General features: G+C 57.4%; 2 protein-coding genes across 2 annotated transcripts in view; one reads left to right on the forward strand and one right to left on the reverse strand.

The window, feature by feature from the left end:
- The window catches only part of LOC111142233 (glypican 1), a 28,302-nt gene extending 26,331 nt beyond the window's left edge, over nucleotides 1–1,971 (forward strand). Inside the window, exon 9 of the mRNA XM_022495276.1 lies at nucleotides 69–1,971. Coding sequence (XP_022350984.1) covers nucleotides 69–301 — 233 coding nt within the window. The 3' untranslated portion in view covers nucleotides 302–1,971. The remainder of the gene's footprint in view (nucleotides 1–68) is intronic.
- Nucleotides 1,972–2,824: 853 nt separating this feature from the next.
- LOC111142289 (ankyrin repeat and MYND domain containing 1) overlaps nucleotides 2,825–24,606 on the reverse strand; it is a 41,608-nt gene continuing 19,826 nt past the window's right edge. Inside the window, exons 11-17 of the mRNA XM_022495350.1 lie at nucleotides 24,327–24,434; nucleotides 22,101–22,232; nucleotides 19,023–19,136; nucleotides 18,573–18,738; nucleotides 14,180–14,258; nucleotides 13,311–13,471; nucleotides 2,825–2,961 (exon numbers count right to left, since the gene is read on the reverse strand). Of these exons, the coding sequence (XP_022351058.1) occupies nucleotides 2,825–2,961; nucleotides 13,311–13,471; nucleotides 14,180–14,258; nucleotides 18,573–18,738; nucleotides 19,023–19,136; nucleotides 22,101–22,232; nucleotides 24,327–24,434 (897 nt within the window). The remainder of the gene's footprint in view (nucleotides 2,962–13,310; nucleotides 13,472–14,179; nucleotides 14,259–18,572; nucleotides 18,739–19,022; nucleotides 19,137–22,100; nucleotides 22,233–24,326; nucleotides 24,435–24,606) is intronic.

Below are 24,606 nucleotides of genomic sequence, written 5' to 3' on the forward strand. Positions count from 1 at the left end.
GGCTCTGGGTCCCTGGTGCTCAGGGTCCATGGCAGGGCAGGCCTACTGGAGCATCCTCTCCTCCCCAGGTGACGACAGCAGTGGCTCGGGCAGTGGTGATAGCTGCCCAGACGACCTCTGTGACCGGAGGGTCAGCAAGAAGAGCTCCAGCTCACGGACAACCCTGACTCATGCCCTCCCCGGCTTGTCGGAACGGGAGGGCCAGAAGACCGCGGCTGCGAGCTGCCCCCAGCCCTGCGTGTCCCTGCTGCTGCTGCTCCTCGCCCTGGTCCTCTCAGCTGCCAGCCCCACGTGGCGGTAACTGCCCCAGGCCCCAGGGACCGAGGCCAAGAACTGACTTTGCCAAAACGCAGAACAGATGATATTTAATTCTCCATGGCCTAGAGGCCCCAGGGCAGGACAGGGAGGGACAGTGAGGGACCCCGGCTCTGTGACTGCACTGGAGGGGGTGGGGGGCAAGGGCGTTGGCCCTCCCTCCTGGCTCCACCGGCCACCCTGGCTTTTAGTTTTGTAGGAGGCCCTCAGGTCAGCCAGGAACAATGTCCCCAAAAGCCATGTATTTCAGGGATCTGGGGGATGCCGGTGGCCACCTCCCGCCTGCCCACCTGCGCCTCTCCCCCCAGCTCCCTGAGCAGCATCCCGCTGGAGAGAGCGAGCCTGTGCCTTCCTCTCCTGCCTCTTCCCACGGAGAACTTTGGGCTCCAGGTGTCAGAAACCGAGGCCCAGCCCTGGGTGCCTCAGGATCCCCGGGAGGGCAGCGGGGTGTCTGCCATTTAGGGGCGAGCGGACCCCTGAGATTATGCATGAACCTTCCGACTCAGCCAGGCCCCCGTGATCACACACACACACACATCCGCCGAGCCCCTCAGCCTCCAGGAGAGTTCTACCTGGGCTGGAACCCTTGCTGACTGTCCATGTGGACCTCATTCTCTCCAAGGACCAGCTGCAAAGGCCTGGGGTGCACAGGGGCCGCCATGGGCACAGCCTCACCCCTCTGGGCACTGCTCTTGGGTGACCTGTGTGCGGGGCTGGGGGTGCTGATCCTGGCCTCCCCAGGAGAGCAGGCTAGGCCCTCCGCAGACATGGGCACCCCCTTGAACACAGGGCCCCACGACTGTGCAGAGGGCCTGCCCACCTATGCTCCTGCCTCATCCCCACCAGACCCGGGGCCCCAAGCTCCAGGTGATGCAGGCAGTGCTGGAGGCCACACCTGGCCAGAGGATCTGGGTGGCCGGTGAAACTTCAGCTCGGCCAGGGGGCCTGACCCCGAGAGCCAGAGGGCCACCTGGGTCCCTCCTGACCCCGCCAGCTGTAGGGGCCTGGGGGGCTTTGATAGTTAAGGGCTTTTCCAAACGTACAGACATTCATAGACGCTTTCCATCTGTTCACTCAGAGCTGCTTTTCAGCTCCTCCTCCCAGAGCTTAGAAGGGCTGGGGGTTCCCGGACCTGGGGGCCACCCCTGCTCACTCGGGCTGTCCAGACCCTCCCCCAGGCTCAGGACCTCCCTCCCTCCCTTCCTGGCCCCAGCTGCCCTGGGCCCTGGGGAGGGGGCTGGACCCCGCCAGAAAAGGGCTCAGGCAAGAGGACCCTCGAGGGTCTGTGGGATGCTGAGCCACTGTGGCCAGGGACAGCAGTCCTAACCAGCACCAGGGCCCGACAAGGCCACTTAGCGCTGCTTTGCCTCACCTCCCATGCTGGCCAGGGCCCCCAGCCTATGTCCCACCGAGCAGCACACTCCCACAGGCACTCCCACCCCACAGTAACCCTGCTCATGCCAGGCCGGGGGGCAGGGCCTGGGGCCTCCTTCCCTGTAGGTGAGGGCCAGCTGGACTCTCAGGGTCTCTGGGGCGGTGGCTGCCTGCGTGCCTGGATGGCAGCATATGGCTGCACATGGCTGTCCCGTCGGGGGCCTACACTATACGTCTCCCTGCAGAGGCGGCCCAGCACAGCCCCCAGCCAGGTGGTAGCCAGGTCTGCTGTGTCCTGCTGCACGGTGTCAACTGGCGTCCTATGCTCTTGAGTCCTTGTACGAATAAAAGGTTGGAGAGCTTGTATGGCTGCCGCGGACCCCTCCTGCACAGCTTGGGCGGGTGCATGCCCCTGGGCCGCACACAGCAGGACGTGACTAAGGCACGTGGAAGGGGTTCTTGCGCCCAGACAGCACCCCTGGTCTGGGTCTCCCCGTCCCACCCTGGGCTCACACAGTGCCTGGGAGAAGGAGGAGGCCAGGACCCACCTGCTGTCTACTCCTTCTCTGCTCTGGACTCACATCCTTTCACCAGCCCCGGGAAGCTTCCAGTTCCTCCAAGTAATCTCCAAGACACCCAGGAGGCCAGAGCGTGGGGACCGCGTGGTTCTGAGGCCAGGCCTGTCTGGACATCCCAATGGTCCAGTCTGTCCCCAGGGCCGAACAGGGCCTGCACCCGGGGCAAAACTGCCAGCCCCACCCTCTGCCCGGAAGCAAGAGCTGCCGCAAGGTCACTTTATTTGGGAACTGCGGCCATGCTAGTCTGCCTGGAAACGCCTCGCACAGCCTCTCCTCCGTGGGCCTATGTGCCAAGGAGCCAGTGGCCAGGACCCTGTTCCCCTGTGCAGGGGTGGGGGGTGACATGCCCTGGGAGGGAAAAACAAGGCTTTTCTAGGGCTTGCGGCTCCTTGTGGCCCAGCAGCGACCAGGGGCTCACCAGCCCACCCACCCTAGAGCCAGGGGATGGCAGGGTGGTCCAACTCCTCCCAGCGGGTGGGGTTGGGGGACGGCCTCCCTCCCTGGGCGGGCTGGGACACAGCCTCCAGAGTCCACGGAACACGTGGATCACCAGACACTCATTCCTGGTTGTATGTGGAGTAGTTTTTCGGCCGGCCTGGTGGCTTTGGGGGCTCAGGCTTCTGGCTCGCCTTCTTGCCCAGGTGTTTTGAGGACTTCTGGAAGTTCTTTGTGAACACAGCTAATTCTGTTTTCCCTGTGGGGGAAGGACACAAATGAGGTGGGCTTCCAGCACCAGCCAGGGGCAGGTGGGGACCAGGTCAGGGAGAGGCCGCTCCCTGGCTCTGGGTCCCAATTCATTCCCCTGGAGACAGCCAGGAGGCCGCAGACATGAGGACCAGCCCCTGCTGGCAGCCAAGAGCAGCCAGCCCCTCCAGCGGGCAGGCCGGTGCTGGGCTCCACATGCACACATGCGTGGGAAGTCATGTCCTCCTTCCCTCCAGGAGACCAGGGCTGGAGGGAAGCCCTTGATCTACCTGGAGACAAGCCCTCTGGCCAGAAATTGCACGTATAATCAAAGGGCTAGCTCTAGTTCAGGGTAGACAACAGATCTCCTAGTAAACGTGGAAGGATTGGAACTGGGGGCCTGTGCTCCTGCAGGAAACAAGATAGGTGGCAAGTCGCGGGTCCAATCAGTCAAAGGTGGGGGTGGGTGTAGGGCTGGTGACGGGGCACGGACGGACAGGACCCAGTGACGGGCAACCTCGGTGAAGGGAAATGCTTCCCTCCTTCCTTTGCGGGGCCTGAAAATGCAAGCAGGACCCTGCACGGTTTCTAGCAGAAACCCATTTCCGGGCCCGACCTGGGAAGGCAAAGAAGCGAGGCAGCCAGGAACCTCTCAGGAGCCTCAAACCACACAGCAGCAGCAGTGGGAACCAGACAGACTGTCCCAATCAAGCGTGAGCCTTGGGAGGAAACACCAGGAAATGTCTGGTTATGATGCTCACAGCGATGAGCCCGCCCCTGTGGACAGCTCGGCGGACAGCTCTGCGTGCTGCACACTGCACGAGGCAAGGAACGCCGCAAAGCCAGTAGCCGTCCTGGGGCTCCGGAGTATTGGGGGGCGGGGCGCTGCTGCCGGGCAGGGCTCTGCCCAGAAACCATCTCCCCAGAGCGGAGTCCCACTGGGTCCTCAGCCCTATCAGGCAGGATTCCCCGACCCAGGCAGAGTAAGAGGCCCTTGGGAGAAGGAGTCCCATATCACCCATGATGGGAACTTAAATTAAAAATTACAGCATGCCCCAAAGACACCCACCACTGAGAGCCAGAGCCCAAGAGCGTCAGGTTGGCGGACAAACCGTCTACAGAAGTTTGTGTGGGGTCAGAGAGACGGAAGCCCTCGGGTTAGAACAAGCCCATTGTTTAAAAGAAAACAGCAGACTGGGAAAAGCATCAGCCAGAGCTGAGATGGGGACCCCCCCAAAGGAGACAGGGACCCCACAGACATGGGGACCCCACAGGAGGCAGGAACCACACAAGAGGTAGAGAGCCCCCCACAGAAAGCAAGGGCCCTCCCCACAGAAAATGAGGACCCCACAGGAGGTGGGGCCCACACAAGAGGCAGGTTGGCAGGAGCTCCATGCCTTTGGGCAGCTGTGGCAGGGAGGCAGGTCAGGGGCTCGGTGAGCTGGTTGTTTCAGAGAAAGGAAAGCCCCCTGCACCTCACCCACAGGCTGGCAGCCTGAGTGCAGCCCCCAGGCTACAGAGACCAGGCCTGTCTGAGTCCCTCTGGAGGAAATTCTGGAAAAGGCAAGTCTGAGGAGGGGAGCAGATGAAGGGCTTGCCAGGGGGTGGGCGAGAAGGGCACATAAAATAACCCGTGGGGGGCCCTCGACTAGCTACATGGCGAAGTTCAAGCAGTCCCCTACCTTACACCAGCAACATGTGAACTGGGGACAGACTAAGAAGCAAACTGTGGAAAGCCACGCTTCAAGCACAGAGAAGACAAGGGGACATTATGACCCGAGGGCACAGCAAGCATCCCTGGAGACAAAGAGCCTCAAGCCGCAAGGACGCCATGGGCATCTGTGGCCACTCCAATGTTCCGTCCTGCACAAGATGGACCAGACACGAAAGCACAGGCCATGGCACACATCACTCGAGAACAGAGCCATCCCAGCGAGAACATGCACCGCAATCCCACTCCCATGGAGCCCAATCCCTGACACGGGACTCCAAATGCCAGAGAAATAATAAAGAGGATGGCAGGGCAGCTCAGTCAGTTGAGCATCTGACTCGACTTCGGCTCAGATCGTGGTCTGAGGGTCATGCAATTGAGACCGAGCCCCGAGTCAGGGATTCTCTCTCTCCTGTCCCTCCCCCCGCTTGTGTGTACGCACTTCCATGCTCTCTCTCAAATAAATAAATCTTTAAATAATAAATAGGATAAATAATTAGTTACATATGAAAAAGTGCTCAATTTTCCTTATCATCAGAACGCAGAAAGAGATTTTCCAAAGCGCTATGCAGTGTAAAATCTTACAATAGAAAGCAGTCCCACATGCCTTTTAGGGACACAAGAAGGAAAAGTGAAACCATCTAAGGGGACAGGAGTGGAGGGCTGGCTGCCTCTCATTCCAGTTCTTTAAAAACCAGGCATGGGATGAGCACAGCTCAGGGTGGACATCAGTGAGGACAGGTGTCCCACCCGAGTGGTGGTAGGTCAGGGATCCTTGTATTGTTTTGTGGATTTTTTAAGATGTTCAAGGTGAAACCAGCCCAGATACAGGTTTTGTGGGGCTGTGAAGCTTTTCAAGTGTGGGGAGAGGTGGGTTCTTCAAAATAAAAGAACCCAAACCACAAACAAAACTAAGCCAGACACACTGGCTTGTGGTCAGTCTGCAGCCGGGGCCCAAGGAAGGGGACAGGGCAGTGCCTGCCTCCCAACGACAGGGTGGGGGGTGCCTCCAGTCTGTGGCAGGAAAGGAACCCACAGCTCCTGGCCCTGTGTTGTCTGTGTCCTTCCTGTGACCCACCAGGCCACCCCACTGCCCGTCCCTCCGGAGGTCACAGAACACTGGATTCTGGGTGGAACCCTGACAACTGTGGGTTCCAGGCCCTTGGAGTCCATCACTAACATTCCAGACGGACCGTCCCTCTCCATCCTGAGCTCATCTCGGGCTGCTCCTCTCTCAGACGCCCTGGATCACTTCTGTTCCTGGCTACCTGGGCATCTCCTCCCAAGGCTTCCTTGACCTCACCTGGCCTCCCCTCAGGGTGCCACCCGCTCTCCCAAGGGCCCAGGAAGGGGTCATAGCAACGAGCCCAGTCCCTCCATCTCCCCAGCCCTGGCCCTCCGCTCACACCCCGAGGATGGGGCTTCCTCTCAAATGCCTCATCCTTGCCTGGCCCTGTGGGCTCCCCTGATCCAAGTGGAGCCCATCAAGCCCTCGCTCCCCCTCCTGGGCCTCGCCCTCTCCAGAGCACACCGCCACAGATGCCGTGTGCCCGTGGCCCTGCACGCTGGCTCCCCAGCCGGAGCATCCCTCACCCACCCCCTGCCAGGCCCTCTTTCTCCAGTGCCCTCCTGACCCACTGCTCCCCCACTGAGCCGGGCTCTGTTGTAGGCCAGGTCCCTTGGAGCCATGGGCACTTCCAAGCTGTGAAGCCACACATCTGGTCACCGAGGGCACCCCACACACATCTGCCGTCCTGCTCCCCACCTGCCCCAGCTCACCTGCACCCGGCAGTGACCTCCTAGCACCCGGGAAGGGAGCAGGGCATGTCTTTCCCCACCAGAGAGAGGGTGCCAAGGGCCCAGGTGAGTGACCAAGTAGAGCCCAGAGGTTCAGGAAGACAGGAGCAAGGGTCAGGGGATGGGTGAGCAAGGGGGTTGTCTGGGCACACTCCCAAGCCAGAGGAAAGGGGGGAGTGGCAGGGAGAGAGGAGGTGGGTGGGCTAATCCCAGACCAGCCTCAACAAACCTAGCCCTCGGGAGCTGCCTGGATGAGCCCCCTGTTAACCCAGCACTCCACCTGCTCAACACTACCCTCTACACACACATGCACACACAGAGACACACATGCATGCACACATGCACACACACAAGCACACAGACAAGCACACAGAGGCACATGCGCAGACACAAAGACATATGCACACACATGCACAGACATACACACACAGAGACACATATACAGGTACGTGCACACATGCACACAGACACATGTACAGACACAAAGATATACCTGCACACAAACATGCACACAGAGACACACATGCACACACAGACATACGTGCACAGAGTCACACACACACACAGACACACATGCACAGACTCATGCGCACTCAGACATATGCACACACACTTGCACAGACACACGCACACAGAGACACATGTGTAGGTGCACACACACATGCACACAGACACACAGAGACACATGTACAGACACAGAGACATATATGTACACACAGACACACATGCAGAGACACAGAGACACATATACACATGCACAAACACATGTACACAGGCACACACATGAACACAGACACACATGCACACACACACACACACATCCCCTCCACAGTCCAGCGGAGCAGGAGGAAGTCTCACAATCCACTCCTTGTTCTATAGGCCACCCCCTCCTCCCACAAGCACTCCCCACAGCAGGACCAGCCGTGAGATCACACCCCACCCCCAGTACAACTTCCATCGCTGACCACGTCCACCCTGAGGGCTCTCCCACAGCTCCTGGAGACACAGGGCATGTTCTCTGCAGCCCATCCCCCACAGGTGTCCCCCACATGCTGGGTGTTTCCATGCTGTGCTCTGCCCCTGCCCCAGCAGGTTCCCCCTGGAGCACCCATCCTTCCCACACCACTGCCTGGCTGGCCTACACTCCTGCCCTCACGGTCCCGAGGCTCAGGGGAGCACCCAGACGGACCTCTGTGCCAGGTCTGCTGAGGCGTTCCCATTCCAAGGTGAGTAGGCCCTCACAAGTCACCAGGCCCTGTGCCCTATCCCCTCTGAGTGCACACCCCCACTGCTGTCCTCCCACACCCCCAAGTCCCAGGGAGGCCAGCTCCCCATGACAGTGGAGCCCACAAAGCAGGGGCATGGGGACGGGGGGGTGGCTTGGCATGGGGCCTGACCTGGGCACAGTGGGACCCTGACTCTGCAACAGGGCCCAAGTGACCCCAACTCCATGTTCACAGGGAGCCAACAGGCTGCACACACTACGGTCAGAGGAGAAGGAAACGGGTCCCCCCAGAGCCTCAGGGACACCTCATGCTCACAGAGCAGAAGCAGGGAGAGGGACTCAGCGTCACAGAACCTTCTAGGAGAGAGCTGTGTGCTGCAGCTTTCCCCAGGACAGGTGGCCAGACAGGCACCCCTTGATCCACACTCTGGCAGGACTGGGCCTTGGCTCCAAGTGGAGTAAAGACAGTTTGGTCACGGAGATTCTGAAGACCAGATCAGCTGCCCACTGCTCTTGCAACAGGCTGGCTGCGCCCTGCTCTGGCTGGGGTCTCCGTGGACCACCGTGGGGGGGATTGGACCGCAGGGAGGACACAGTACTGTCCTGCCAGGCCAGCCTCCCTACAGCCCTCCCCCCACCCCGGACAGAGCTTGGCACAGAGCAGGGTGATGAGGCGCACAGCACCCACCCCCACCCCAATGCCCCAGCGCCCTGTAAGGCCCAGGGAGGAGGCGCCTGGGTCCGGGTATTCCCAAGATACAAGCAGCAGGATTCCTGAGGAACAGAATGTTCTGGATGACAGAGGGGCCACGGGTGGGGGTGGGCAGGCGGGGGCGCTTCACATGGAAGGGAAAACACACAAAGGCACCCAGACCAGTAAGTTAAGGGAAGTCCAGAGGAAAAGATTTAAGCCGGGATGATTAACTTTGGTGTACAATCCCTAAAATGTAGCGCCTGTATCCTTTCAAGAAACCGGCTAGAAGCATCCCGCGTAGACACAAGGCTGCCGCACTGCCACTGGCAACAGGGAAGAAGGAGCCACAGGCTTCTTCCCACTGAAGAAGGAGCCACAGGCTCCAACCCAGAGAACCGGGGCCAGGTTCGGTGCCATGGACGCCAGGGAAACCCCAGGCCCACAGGGAGGAGGGAAGATGGGGCCTGTGCACCCCCAGGGGCACGGGGGAGGTGGAGCCTGTGCCCTTCCCCACCCCCCACCCGCATGTATGCAGGGAGGTGGGCCTGTGCCCTCCTGGTGGGGCCACCCCTCCCTGGCCCCAAGGAGCCCTGCACAAGCTGGCGTCCTCGCAGCCCGGGAGACTCTGCTGGAAGCACCATTCCTGTCCTGCTGGAGTCTGGCAAGGAGGCATTTGTCCCACAGGATGGCTCTCCCTTCTAGAACGCAGACTCCCGCATGGTAGGGATCCAGTTATCTAGTCTATGATATTCTGGAGCTGGGAGCATGGCAGTCAGGGGTAACAACCCAATGCTCCTGTGACCCAGAAGCTGGAGAGGACTCCACAGTGGCCTTCTGGGAACAGGAGGGGAAGAGCCACAGGGACTGAGGGGCAAGGGCCAGTTGGGGGCTGAAAGGGGGGCTGGAGCAGTCCTAAGGGGGACAGTGAGCTATGGGTACAGGGGAGCAGCCATGCAGGGGACTTGGATGGGACACAAGTGAGTGCAGGAGCAGCACGGGCTAGCCTCTGCTGGCTGCAGGGACAGAGAGGAGGGCCTTGGTGGTGGGGGCAGGAGGTTCTGGAAGTGGCCCAGTTGGGAAGAGCTGAGCAGACTTCCCCAGGGATGGTGTGGGGAGAGACAGGGAGAGCAGCCAGTGGGGATGCCTCTGCTCAGGAAACTGTCAGACTCGACCGGACAGGGACAGCACAGACTTGCCTGGAAGCCTTAAGCCACTGAAGATGCCACATGTCTCCCAATCACACTAAACAATTAGAATAGTTACAAAGTGTCAACAAGACATTTCTGAACCCAACAGGCCAAATCAAGTCATCTGAAGAAGCACCTAGTAACAGCTAGCGTCTTCCGCAGGGACACGGAGCCCTGGCGAGACTGTCCCATGGCGGGGACAGGGCATTCCGAGGCTGCAGGAGCCACAGCCTGGAGCATCCCTGGGAGACTTGCCCCTCAGTGGGATTCAGTCAACACTAGCCCCGTGGGGAGTTCTTGCCAACTGGCTCTCAGATCTTACACAGTAATTCCGGGCTGACTATAAAATTATAAGTGAAACAATGCATGAAGATTAAAATCTGATCGAACCTTGTATAATCTTAGTCTGGTGACTGCTTCCTAAATCTGCCAGCAAACCAGACCCTGAAGGACAGGACAGATGGATTTGACAACAGAGTGAACAACTCCACGTAGCAAAGTTCAAAGGGAGAGAAGGTCCTCCCCGAAACAGGCTGCAGGGAGGGCGGCAGGGTCTGGAGAGAGCTTTCCGGAGGCTGGAAGGGCAGGCGTCTCCAGTAAGGGACCCGAGGAAATACCTCAATGCCACATTCCCGCATCCGTGTGTGGAGAGGACCTTCAGCTCCTGCGTGAGTCCCCGGAAGACGGAAAGTGGAAGCTCCTGGCAATGCTCCCTACGGACCAGGTGTCCCGGGGGCGCCACTCTCACTGGCCTCACCAGCAAGCAAGCTAAGATGATTATGGGAACACTCCTAAAACCTGAAAATGCAACCTCTGTGAATTCTGCCCAAAGGAAAACTAGGTGGGAGGTGTGTGTGTGTGTGTGTGTGTGTGTGTCCCATCCACGAGTGAGCCCTGAGACAGTAGACGTCCAGTGGGGCAGGTGGTGGGCCGGTGCCTCTGTTCCTCCAGGAAAATGGTAGGACACACGCAGTGCCCCAGGAAGGCAGGTTAAAATCACAGAAGGAGCCATTTAATCAAAAACAAATGGACACATGAAAACACATGTGTGCATGTGCATAGGGGCGTGTGATATACTTGGTGTGCACCTGGGCACAGATTACAATCTAATCTGTTCAGGGGATCTGTTCCTGAGCAGTACGATGAGGATTTTCAGTTTTCATTTATTTTATTGTGTCCTTTTTTTAACAATGGGTGTAGATTGCATGCATCATCAGAATAAAAATACTATTTTCATTTGGGGAAAATTACGTTGCAGAAAAATATATCCTAGCATAGAAAGATGGGTGGTTAAGTTTAGAATATACCGATCACGCTCCCACATCACGCGCGTGGTATGTGCTGTGTGGCGCGTGGTGCGTGTCTGTGGTGTGGCGGGTGGTGTGGGAGGGTGTGACGGACAGCGTGTGTGATGTGCGTGGTGTGTGTACACAGACACAGATGGGATTGGCAGCACACACACCAAAGTATTGGCAATGGAAACTTCCAGGTTTGGGGATAATTGGCATCCAATTTTTTCTTGCTTTTGTGTGGACACATATCTCTGAATGTCATAATTAACAAGAAGTTCAAAATTAGGAGGTGCTCATTAGGAGCACTCTGGAGGTGGGAGCCACCCACACCTCTCCATGGGCTTCCCCCACCCTGGCCCCGGCCCCTCCCTGGGAAGTCCCCCCAGCAGCCACAGCCTGGGGCAGAACTGGCCAACACACACCTGCAGAGCTACACAGGTGCTCAGGTGCCCTCCTCAGCCCTTTTTCTGGGAGCCCCCCAGGAAGCTTCCCACAAAAGGAGTCCCATCTTTTATGAGAGCACCAGGAAATCAGGCAAAACCATGGCTGCCGGTGGGGCTGCCTTGACGGGCAAAAAGCTGGCCTAGTTGGGGTCCCTGCCCCAACTCAGCCCCCTCCCTTTCCCAAGTTCCTCTCCCACCTGCCCCACCCCGCCCCCCTCCTCCTCCCTGGCCATGCCCACCACCTTCTTGCTCTGCGGCCTGGCACCCCCGTCTTCAGTCCTCCCTTTCTGCCACCCTCTCTGTGAAAGCAGACCCACCACCACCACCACCACCACCGATGTGCAGCGCTCCTCACAGTCACGCCCACACCCGCTCTGTCTCAATCACTTCAATTCTCCTACCCAGCGTCTCAGCCCCAGAGGCTGCCTGACACACACAGACACTCAATAAATGCACCCAGAAGAAATGGATGCGTTCCCCCTGCCACCCTGCAACTCTTCCGGGCACCAGCAGGGGGCCTGGAGCCTTCCAGCAGGAATGCAGAGGGACACCCCCTGGGAAGCCCCCAAACGTTCCTCAGGGGTGCAGGAGTGACCTTCTGATAGTCATCTCTAGAGCTCCAGTCTGGAACCTCATCCACCCAACCTTCCCGTCAACTGACAGATGCCAGGCACCAAGTAGTCAGGGAGACCCTCGGAAACTCCAGGCTTGGCGTGGCAGGGGCGGGCGGAGCAAGGCACAGAGGGTTAAAAACACCCCCCATGGGACCATTTTATTCTGAGATCAGGAGGGCCCTTGCCATGCAGGTGCAGACAGCCTTCATGAGGCCAGAAGAACCCAGGGCCAGCAGCCTGGAGGCGGCCCCGGGTTGTGGGTGCCCGCAGGTGGGGATCAGAGCCACCTGGCCTGCGCTGGGCCCTCCCTGGCCTCAGGCATCCAGGGCTGCTCGCTCCGTTATTGAGTTTCTTCTGCCCTCTGGTGCAAGTCCTCCAGGTGGGGCCCTGGAGGAGGAACTGGCAGGGAGGAGGAAGGTGAGGGGTCTGGGCTGTCCCCGGGGAGGCAGAGGCCCCTGCAGGAATGCAGAGGAGCCCCACGCCCCCTGGGGGCCCTACCAGCTTGCCACAGTTTGGGGCATCCCCCCAGCTCTGCGAGTCCCGGGCTCCCCACTACATTCAGAGAGACAAGAGCCCCGCCCGAGCCCTGCTTGGCGTCATGCTTGCACATGTGTGGCATGCATGGCGATGACTCAGTCTCTTCAAAGTGGGGAGACTCCCAGATTGGGCTCTCCATGCCAAGGGTGCCTTGTCCAGGCTCACGTGCACCCCACAGGAGCCCCAATTCACAGAAAGGGCCTGGAGACGACGGAGTGTCAGAGCTCAGAGAGGAAGGGTTCCAGTGGCACAGGCCCAAGGGCAGCAGTCAGCCCAGCCTTTCTGTCCGTCCATACCAAGGACAGGCTCGGAGAAAGAGTGAAGCAACACCTGCCCCTCTCCCTACCTGGTCAAGTCCCAGGGGGCAGCTGTGCACACAGCTTTGTTCCCCATCAGCTGCCCTCAGAGCAGTGGAGCCCTGGTCCTGAGTCACCATGCATGTGCCCACAGCTCCTCCCCAGATCATCCAAAGGAGGGTACATTGGGAGGGTGGGCTAGGAAGAAGCTTCCAGAACCAGTGCCAATGCCAAGGGCGCTGTGGTCCAAGGAAACTGGTGCCCACCAGGGCCCCCACGTGTACAGAGGAGCCCCAGGGATGGTGCCCTGGTTCTGCAAGGCCCTGGCCACGCCCACCTCCAGGGAGCCAGGGGCTCATGACCCCTAGAGGAGGGGAGGGGAGAGGGTGCTCAGCCCCACCCTGTCTGCACAGCGGGCCCACCTGGGAGTTCTGGAAAGCAGCTGGAATCCGAGAGGTTTTGGGGAATAATACAAACCTCATCCCCCTCCCCACCCCACAGGCCCATGTCCCCAGACACAACAGCCCCCACGGCAGCCCCCACGGCCAGGCGTGCAGACTCACCGATGACCGACAGGGAGCCGCAGTCCCGCTTGTGGAAGTCGCCCCAGGCCCTGGTCTTGCAGGACTTGCTGCAGGTCAGGATCCCGTAGCAGCGGGTGCAGGGAACCAGGCGCACACCCACAGAGCGGCCACACTGGGAGCAGAACTTGAAGAAGGGAATCCTGCACGGGAGCCACGGGAGCCACAGGGGCAGTCGGGCGGATGCCCGCCCTCTGGGCCCTGCCGTCCCCCACAGACGGGTGCTGGTGCCAGGCCCACCGTCCTCCTCACTGGGTGGCCACTCGCATGCGGACGGGGACCTGAAATCCCTGTCCAGGGATGTCCAGCTCTTTCAAACCGGAAACACAACACCGTGGTCGGAACAACACAATGCCACGGCGTTGGGGACCCTTTTGGGCCACAGCGCAGGTGGAGCTGACCCTGCAGGCCCACTCACATGCTCTGCATCAGGAGGAAGGTGAGCCCCCAGGGTGGACACCACCCCCTGGCCTGTCCCCGCTCAGCACCCCCTCCTCACCCACCGGGGTTTCCTGGGCAGGCAACTTCCATGATGCTCACGGGGATAGCGAGGTGCCCATTTATTTAGAGACCCCGTTCTGGAACAGCAGGCTGTGTACAGAGCCATGATCCCAGGGAAGAGCCGGTGGGGAAGGGACTGGGAGGGCTGCAGGACCCCAGGGCAGCCCAGCTGCTGTGACGGCAGAAGTGCCTTCAAGAAGCAGAGCCAGGGCTCAAACCCCCCGGGCCATTCCACAAGGGCCCTGCCACCCCATCTGCCACCCTTATCTTGGCCCGCGCCCATGGCTGTCCGGGGCAGGGGCAGTCCAGCCAGCCACACAGCCCAGCCCACAGCCCCACTAGCCACTTACATCTCCTGCTCCTCGGTGCGCAGCGACTTGGATGGGCTGGTGCTTTTCCGCTTCAGCCTCTGGTAGGGGGTCAGCTCCACTGCAGCGACAGAGAACCGTGGGTCCCCCTAGCCATGCCGCAATGCCCGCGGGCAGCAGGAACCCGGAGCCTCCTGCCTCAACCTCTCTCCTGTGGTGGGCCCATTTCCAGCACTGCAGAGAACCAGGGGGGACCCCAAGCCTTCTACAGCCCAAAGCAAGTCGGAGGACACAGAGCAGGGTCTGGGGCACTGGGGCATCCACCTCTGGGGAGGGGGCTTCCCCTCCTTGGCTTCCCTCTGCTTCTGCATCCGTCTCTGCCATCGGCTGGCTCAGATAAGAGGCCAGGCTTTGGCCTTGACTAGCTCATGATGCTCTCCGGAGTGAAGACTCCTGGAGGGCTGTCAGGCAGTTGGCAGCAGGAAACACGTGGGCTGGGGACCAAAGGCCAGTGAGGCCCCCCACCAATGACAGTCTCAGGTTCTGCTCCACCCGCCACCTTCCTCTCCTCAAACAGCATGTCAGCCCCCCAGGAAGGCCACCTAACCTCTAATGTGGCAGAAACCTCCCAAAAACCTGCCGGCCCCAAGAAGAGAGATGGTGGGAGCTGCTCCTTTCTCCCCCATCCTCCCTGTGCCCACCAGCACCTGGGGCCACACTGCAGCTGCTCCTGGGGGCTCAAGCATGGGCCCAGGGGCCTGCTCTGCAACACTACACCCCGAGTCAAAGCCCTTGTTGTGAGGACCCCGTGGTCCCAGAGCCAAGCTACCAGGAGAGGTGACAGTCATGCAGAACCGGAAGTGGGGCTGAAGGGGCCATAGCTCTGCAGTCAGTTCTTTTGAAGGACATGGGCAGGGTGAAAGGAAAGCACTTCCTTGTGTTAAGGCGGTGGGACTCTTGCAGCTCTGATGATCTAGCATTCGCATTCCATCCCGTCCACACACGTGAAGTGCACAGAACAGTGGCTCGCACATTTGCAGTGTGCAGACATCACCATCCTCAACTTTACAACATGCCCATCCATCCAGATGGGAGCCTGGCCCCTGACAGCTGCCTTCCCCCTGGTCCTAGGCAACCACTGACCTACTTTGTCTCTACGGATCGGCCTATTCTGGACATTTCCTATGAATGGAATGGTATGTGTGTGGTCTTTGGTGACTAGATTCTTTTGCTTAAAACAATGTTTTTTGAGGTTTATCCATGTCCTAGCACGCACTGGCAGTCCATTTCTTTTTCTGGATGAATCATATCCCATTGCGGGGATATGCCACAATTTGCTCATCCATAATCCTTTGATAAATACTTGGGTTGTTTCCATTCTTTGGCTTTTCTAAATGTTGCTACAAACGTGTGAGCACGAGTTTTGTGTGGACATATGTTCCCATTTCTCTCAAGTGTATACCTAGGAGCGGAATTGCTGGGTCATATCGTAACTCTATGATGAACATTTAAGGAATGGCCAGACTGCTTTCCGAGGAGGCTGCGCCATTTTCTGCTCCCACCTGCGGGGTGGGAGTGCTCTGCTTTCCCAACGTCCTCGCCAGCACCTGTTACTGACTTCCCGATTATCGCCATCTTCGTGGATGTGGAGTGACAGCTCAGGACAGTTTGATGTGTACGGGACTGGAAACTGATGATAGCATCCTCTCATGAGCTGTTCACCATTTGTAGTATTTCTTCAGAGAAATTTCTATCCATAGTCCTCGTCTATTTTTAAATTCAGTTGTCTTTATTATGGAGTTGTAAAGTTTTTTAATTTATCATACATACAAGTCCCTTATGAGATATATGATTTTCGATATATCTTCCCACACCATGGATTATCTTTTCATTTTCTCGATAGGGTCCTCTGAAGCATGAAAGTTTTTTAATTTTGATGAAATCCAATTTATCCATTTTTTTCTTTCATCACTCGTGCTCTCAGTGCCATAGCTAGGAATTCATTGCCAACTCAGAGGATTTGAAGATTTGTCCCTATATTCTCTCTGAAGAGATCTATAGTTTAAGCTCTTGCAGTTAGGTCTTCAATCCAAATTGAATTCAGTTTTGTATGTGGTATGAGGTAGGGTCAAACTTCATTCTATGGTGTCTGGATAACCACTTGTCCCAGTCTCATCTGTTGAAAAGTCTGTTCTTGCCCTCATTTCAAAGTGTGGGCATCCTTGTTGAAAATCAGCTGACATGCACATGTATTTATTTCTGGGACCTGCGTTCCAGTCCATCGGTCCATATGTCTGTCTTCTTGCCAGTGCCACACTCTTTTTATTGTCATTTCGCAGTAAGTCTCGATTTAGGAAGTGTGAGTCTTTCCACTTCGCTCTTTTCTTTCCAGATCACTACAGTTATTCTGGGACCTTTGTAATTCCATATGAATGTGAAAATCAGCTTCTCCATTTGTACAAAGGAGGCAGTGGGATTCAGATAAGGAGATGTCTTCCCATTTATTGAGGCCTCCTTTAACTTCAGCAACATATTGTAGTTTTGAGAGTGCAAGTTTCACATGGCTGTTGTTAAATGTATTTCCAAGTATTCTATTTTTATTGATGCTACTGTAAATGAAAGTTTTTTAAATCTCATTTTTGGTTTGCTTGCATATTGATCTCATATCCTGCGACCTTAGCTTAATGCATTTGTTAGTTTTAATAGTGTAATCATTTTATATTTTGTATTTTAATATTTATATGTTTAGTTGAATATTAGTTGCAGTTTAAAAGGATTCCCAGGATTTTCAATCTTCAGGATAATTTCTGCAAAGAGAGACAGTTTAAGTCTTTCCTTTCCAATCTGAATGACTTTCTTTTTCTTGCCTAGTTACAATGGCTAACAACTCCAGCACAACATCAAAGAGAAATGGTGAGAGGACACATTCCAGTCTTCTTCCTGATCATAGGGCAAAGCATCCTGTCCCCCACTGTGGGGTCTGATATATGCTGTGGGTACATCACAGCAGTGTAGGACCCCCTAATCAGGTTAAGCGAGTGCCCCTCTCTTCCTTGTTTATTGTATGTTATCATGAAAGGGTGTTGGATTTTGTCAAATGCTTTTTCTACATCAGTTGAAATGATCATGTAGTTTTCTTCTTCAGTCTAAAAATGTGGTGTATTACACTGATTTTGCTGTTGTTAAACCATTCTTGCATTCCAAGTTCTGGCTGCAAGCAACCAGGGAGCAGAGGGGACAGAGCTCAGAGGTGGAAGAGCCAGGGTGCAGGAGTCAAGCTGTTGGGGCACAGGGGTCCGGCGGCCGAGGCAGAGCTAGGTAGAAGCAGCAGCCACCATCCAGAGGGAGAGCCTGTCCTATGCTACCGCGGCCAGAGCAGTGACCTATGTGATTCCTGGCAGACACAACCCCAGCCCCCTTGGTGACGTGAGTGCAAAGGCCACTGTCCTGGGTATATGACTCTATACTTCCTGGGGATACCCCACTGTAGAGAGGAGACACAGATGGCTGACCAGCATGCTAAGGGGCTGGTCTCGCACAATGTCCTGCTCTCTGGGGAAGTGTGCTCGGCTCTCAGCAGATGGCTTTGTACCAGGAGTCCGGCTCTTGTTAGAATTGCCATTACTACATCTAAGAAGTAAATTCCCTGCATGCACTTAAGTTTTTTCCAGATCCTTCTGGGGATCCATAAACCTGTCTTCCGGGGCACCTGGGTGGCTCAATGGGTTAAAGCCTCTGCCTTCAGCTCAGGTCATGATCTCAGGGTCCTGGGATCGAGCCCCGCATCAGGCTCTCTGCTCAGCAGGGAGCCTGCATCCCCCTCTCTCTCTGCCTGCCTCTCTGCCTGCTTGTGATCTCTGCCTGTCAAATAAATAAATAAAATCTTAAAAAAAAAACAATAAGCCTGCCTTCCAAGTCTAATGACCTTGCAGCCCCTCCTTCCACTCTCTCGCTCGAAACTCCACTGCCTCAGGCTGGCTCTGCTGTGTGTTGCCCCTTGGCCAGCCCACGTGGGGCCTCAGGACCCAGGGCCACACCCCCCAAACCAGGCAACACCAGGCAGGGGCACGGTCCCCATTTCAGCCCCCGGGAGGTGGCTCTCCAAGCAGAGGGCAGAGCGGGTCCCTCTTCCTCCTGCTCCAGAGCTGATCAGCCCACCTCGGGAGCCTGTGGCCCCAGGCCGAGAGTGTCCTGAGGTTACCCTCAACTACTGGCATCCCATGGAGCAGTGGGGTCTGCCCCCATGACCCCCGCCCACAAGAGAGCAAAGCAGGGTCCTGGAGCCACTGAGCTGTCATGGAGCAAAGCCCCTGCTGCTTCCCATTGGAGGGCGGCATGGCAGCCTTAACCAGCTCAGCCAGAAACTCTCCGTGTCTCAGGCGTCAGGCCTGTGCCATGGCCTATGAGGACAAACGTCACGGCCTGTGACCCCCACCTTTCTTGCTCAGGGTCAGCAGCTTCGGATCCCACTGACTCTCCTTGGCAAAGACAGCGCGACGCAGCTGGAAGCCCATATATTCCAGGAGCCTCTTGCGGGCCAGGAACAGCTCCCGCTCGGCTGGCATTAGCATGTGGAAGGGGCAGTGGGCGATCTTCCGGTCCTGTGGCACAGCATCCCATCACCACCAGGGACCGCACGGCCCCAGCCCACCACCTGGCCACCCAGCACGGGAGGGACACGGACCCACCTCCCCAGGGTGAGGACAGCATGGAGCAGTGCTCAGAAAGCTGGCAACAGGCGCCCCGGTGGCAGGGTGTGCTGGGGGTGCAGCTCAGGCTGGGTTTCACTCCGAGGCAGGAAGGGCCTGTGGCCCAGCCTTGCTCAAGGGACTCTCAGGGCCCCACCTCTCTCCCCTCATAGCCAGTGGGACACTCAGAGCCATACCTGATAGAATTTGAAATACCCGTAGTCGACAGCCGTGCCCACAGCCACTCTGTCCCCCTGCATGAGCGTCACGGGGTTCAGGATGTCAGCCCCATGATGAATGAGCCGATCAATCTGTGGAGAGCAGAGCCTGAGTCACATGTGTGTGGACTCCCGGGCCACCAGAAGGCAGGATTCGGAACCAGGGTGCCCAACACTGTGGCCCACATCACCTGCGGCTTCCCAGTCTTTGCACCGCGGCGGTGGCAGGGGGCAGCCCGATGATAGGGCCCCCCGCCAGAGAGCAGGTGCAGCCAGCAAGGGCTGTCATTGCCCTCACTGGGAAGGCAGGGAAGCCACCCTCTCAGGTATAAGGAGAGTCGGCAGACAGACAGACAGACAGGATAGATATGCTGACCCCACAGATGACAAGTTAGGGCAGAGCATAAGGTAGGTCGAGGCTGGTCCACTGCTCAGGGAGCCCCCTCCCACCCCCCACCACACCAGGGACTTGCTGTGGGTCTGTAACTTGAGGCTGGTTATGGTCCCAGTCCCCAGACCAAAAGCGAGAGGACAGCAACCACCAAGCACGTTCCGACCACACCCCCAACGTCCAGGGAGCTCAGGGACTGCGGGTGCCTGTGCGCGCACGTGGGGACAAAGTGCGTTGGTCAGCAAGCACAGGCAACTTCGGGCTTCTTCCCACTGAGCTCATTCACAGCAAACAGCACCCAAGAGAGGGGCCCACCTCCACCCTGAGGAGGGAGGGGGCAGGGTCCGTAAGAGGCTCCAGGGTCTTACAGTCTCAGCTTGAATCTTAGCCCAACTGCAGAACCACGGGGCTCAGTGCGGCCCCGTCCAAGCAGACGAAAACCAGGCTGTCACCCGCCAAGGCCGCCCGCACTGCATGTGGCCTACTTCCCGGCCACATGCCAGTGGGCTGTCACTGGGGGGTGCTCAGCAGTCCCCCAATAGCCAGGGGAGCACAGCGCCCATGAGCGGGAAGCCCCAAGCCTGTCCCCAAATGTGTGGACCCTGCTTGCAGCAGAACTGAGGGGCTAAATGCCTCTCTTGTTGGAGACCCCTGGGCACCCCACAGCCCACGTGGGCGGGGCATTTAGCTGCAGCTGCTGGGCCTGGGGATGGGGATGGGGTGCATTTTCCTGGGGAAGCACAGACAGGAAGTCAGCCCTTGCACAGTCTCTGTAGTCATATGGGCCTCAGAGACACAACCACCGTCCCAAGAGCAAGAGGCCAGCTGGCAGGACAAGCTCCAGGCTCACGTCAGAGTAGGAGGGGTTGAAGGACGCTATCGGACCATGAGCCGCGTCAGGAGAGTGGGGGGCTGCCAATGGCAGGAGGGCAAGGGTTGGGGGAGGCCTGGTGTCCCACATCCCTATCACACGTCCAATAAATGCGGACTTCCTTGGTATGACAACACGAAGGCCAACCCCAGCTGGGGCTGGCACAGTGCTGGGTGGCAGGTACAGGGGAGTGTCAGGGAGCCCAGAAGGTGGGGAGGTGGGCGGCTAAGGTGTGAATAACCCGTGCATCTAAGAGAGGGGATATGGCATTCCCATGCTGTTTGCCGAACTTTTATGCCTTTGTTGTGATAAATAGTAGTACTGAGTAAGTTGTATGTAATTAAATCACTGAAAAGCCAACTGATGGGTGATTCAGGGGCAGGGTCAGGAACCCACAGGTGTGTGAGGGTCCCCTTAATGAACCAGAAAGCAAGGCAGGCATCAGAGGCTGAGGGGACCCAGGGAAAGGCTCCTAAGGTCAAAGACAAGAGGGGCGCCTGGGTGGCTCAGTGGGTTAAAGCCTCTGCCTTCGGCTCGGGTCATGATCCCAGAGTCCTGGGATCGAGATGCCCACATCGGGCTCTCTGCTCGGCAGGGAGCCTGCTTCCTCCTCTTTCTCTCTGCTTGCCTCTCTGCCTAACTGTGATCTCTGTCTGTCAAATAAATAAATAAAATCTTTAAAAAAAAAAAAAAAAGGTCAAAGACAAGATGATTTAACGGTCAAGAAAGAGAGTCCTTCCACTTCCCAGATAATTATGGAGGCAGATGGCATGGTTGGGGCAAAGCTGACCTACCCACCCGCAGATCCAGAACCACAGAGAGGCCCCAGGAGCACATGTGGGGGCACTTCTGGGTGCTTAGAGGACAGGAGATCAGGATCAAGGGAGGATCCTTAAAATGAGATCCAGAAACATGATCTCAAGGAAAAGGGTTACTTCTTTTTCCCTAAAGTGGAACTGTCAAGTGTGACAGCCTCCAGAAATCCAGGCTCTCAACCCCCGTCTGGTGCCTCCAGCTCTCGGGGAACCAGACCATGGCCCTCAAGGAGCCGGGATAGCGAGCAGCCCACATAGAGCTGTCCCCCCATGGGTGCGGGAAGGGGCAAGTGCACAGCACAGGGAGGGCCTGCCCATGCCGCACTGCCGTGGGAGACCCCAGGCCCCAGCATGGGAGTGAGGAGGGGGAAGACACACAAGGGGCCATGTTGGGGGCCTTGCGGGGCCAGAGCAGCTGGGAGGACAGACGGGGACTCTGAGGGAACAGCATAGCATGCAGGACCTACAAAGCAGAGTGCCCTCCTGGTCACACTGAGCCCACCCGGAAGAAACAGCAAGGCTACCAACAGCCAGGACACGGTGCCCCCAAAGACCCCCGCCTGGGGCATGGCACCTCCCCAAAACTCTCGCCCAGGGCCCGGCACCCCCCCCCAGGCCCCCACCCAGGGCAGGACCAATGCCGTTCCAGCACGTCCTTGACCAGGATCCCTCGCCAATGCCCACTCTACTCAGAAAATCCATGGTCCTGCCACCCAACCAAAGTGATGGCCTACGTCTTCCTTGAGATGAACCAGAGGACTTTGTCTGGCCTGTTGAGTGGGTTGGTACGTCACATGTTCAGGCCCATATAACATAAAAGGCAGGAATTCTGTGTTCTTAAGTACCGAGCAAGATTACTTGAAACCCTACCTGCCAGGAATGAAGCCTAAGGCAAGGGTTCCTATATACATGCCCAGACCCCTACATGCTAGGGCCCCCTGCCCTGCATGCCAACCCCCCACCCCAGCCTCACCCCTCACCAGGGCCAGCTTGCTATCCATGCTCCTCTGGTGCTCATAGGTGAGGTCACAGGCAACACACAGGGCGCTGCCTAAGCCTTTGGTCAGCAGCAGGTTGGGGTCAGCTCCGTGGGACAGAAGCTCCTTCACAATCTGGTCACAGAGAAGCCCGTCAGCACCCCTTCCGCCCCACTCTCCTTGTACGTGGAGGAAGTAGCTAGAGGTTTCTGCCGTCCTGAGCACAGTGGCAGCCACACCTGGCCACTTCCTATCTGCCCCCACCCACCCACCACAGGTACCACTGCTGTCCCAGCTCAGGGGACGAGGTTGGGGCAGGGAGAGGGCACACGGTGGCTCCCCATGGATGGCTGTGACACCCACCCCAACAGCCCAGGGCTGGCACTTTCTCTGCACACTGTCTGTTTGCTCTAAATTGCTCCCGGCTCACATCTTGTTTTCCAGCCCCAGGGGCCAGCACACTGCCTGGTGTGCGTCCATCAGCCCTCCTCCCTGGAACCAGTCTGCCTTTGCCCCCAGGCACCTGAGTCACTGTGGTCACCTGACCAGACGCAGAATGGGACATATCTCACTTGCTCCCTGCTGTGTCCCCAGCCACTGGCCCAAGTACCAGCAGGAAGCCAGGAGTGACAGCATCTTGGCTCAGCAGGAGACACACAGGTGTGAGGCTCTCTCAAGAGCTTCTGTCCCCCAGAAGGCAGCTCTCTACCCTGCCTCGCCCACCTACATGACCAGGCACAGAGCAGGTGCTCCTCATAACTTGCTCAGTATATGACTCAAGGTACACATGAAGGGAGGAGGATGGAGAGAAGGACCACAGAAGCCCCCACAACCCTCATCACAGTGCCTCCCTTTTCATCAGGTCTCTGCTGATATGTCACCTCACCACAGGCCAGAGCGGCCCCTGGTCACCTGCTACAACGGTGCACCCTCCATCATTCTCTACTCTTTATCCAGCTATTACTATCTTCAGAGCACTTACCACCACCTAAAATTTTGTGGCACTCTGGATTATGGTCTGTCTCCCACAGGAGAATGTAGGATCCTTGAGAGCACAGACCTTATTTTATTTAACACTTAATGCCTAGAATGGTATCTGCCTAGCCCTAGTGGATACTCAAAAAGACAACAGTTAAAGGAAAGGATGAATGGCTGTATGTATTATAGATTGCTGGAAGGAGGAAGGAAAGAAGGAAGGATGATGGATGAAGAAGGAATGGTGGAAGAATGGATGACGGATGTATGTATGGATGGATGGATGGAAAGACAAATGGATGGTTGATGGTGAAAGGATGGACGGATGGGAGAACAGATGGAAGGAAAGATGGATGGAAGGAAGGATGGATGTATGGATGGACATATGGATGGATTAGATGGATTGGATGGGTGGATGGCTAGAAGGATGGTTGGATGGTTTGGATGGATGTGTTGTTGGTTGGATGGATGTTTTGTTGGTTGTATGGATGGATGGATGGAAAGATGGACTGGATGGACGTGTGGCTGTATGGATGGATGGATGGAAAGATGGACTGGATGGACGTATGGTTGAATGGATGGGTGGGTGGGTGGATGTGGGTGAGTGGATGGCTGTGTGGGTGAGTGGATGGCTGTGTGGTTGGATGTGTCATTGTGTGGGTGGATGGATGTGTCATTGGCTGGTTGGGTGGATGGATGGATGGATGGATGGATGGAAGGGTGGGTTGGATGGATGTGTGTTTGGATGGCTGGGTGGAAGGCTGGAAGAATGTATTGATTGGTAGGTGTGGGTAGGTAGGTGAACAGATGGATGAGTGGGTGGGTAGGTAGGTAGATCGATAGATGTATGGATAGATGGGGAGGGGCAGGCAAGGGAATGGATGGATGGACAGGTGGATGCATGGATGGTGAACACATAATCCTTGGTGGCAGCAGAAGATGGTGTAACTGGCCAAGGTTCCTCTCCCAGTGTCCTGAGGGGTGAGTGCCCGGGGTAAGCAGGGGTTGTCATCCGCCCATCCTGAGGGAGCATCCACCCAGCAGAACCATCATCCCCACCACCCACCTTCCCTTCTATTCTCTTCTCTCTCTGAGGTGCTCCATCCACCAGGGAGAGGAACCACCACATCCCTTACACTGTGCTGTCTTCATGCTACCCCCACCAACAGCAAGTGCAAAAGCCTGACTAGGGAGGCAGTCACATTGAGGCAGGAACCCTGCAGGGGCCCCAGCCGTGGGTATAGGACACCTCACCAGGTCATTTCCGCTGGCAATGGACAGGGAGAGTGGGGAATGGCCACTCCACAGCATGTTGGGGTTCGCCTTGTGGGAGAGGAGGAGCCGGACTATGTCTCTGGCACACTGTGGGGGGAGAAAGGTGGGGCCACAGGTTAAAGAGGTGCCCTGACTCCCAGGAGCACCTGGGACAGATCATTAACTCAAATGCCATAAAACCAAGTTCGTCGCTGAATTGGTATTTCCCACACACCGGCTCCTGGCATGGCACACAGAGACAGTTCTAAATTTTGGATGG

This window comes from Enhydra lutris, unplaced genomic scaffold (genome assembly GCF_002288905.1).
Source record: "Enhydra lutris kenyoni isolate GAN:26980312 unplaced genomic scaffold, ASM228890v2 scaffoldscaffold1, whole genome shotgun sequence".
Classification (NCBI taxonomy): domain Eukaryota; kingdom Metazoa; phylum Chordata; class Mammalia; order Carnivora; family Mustelidae; genus Enhydra; species Enhydra lutris.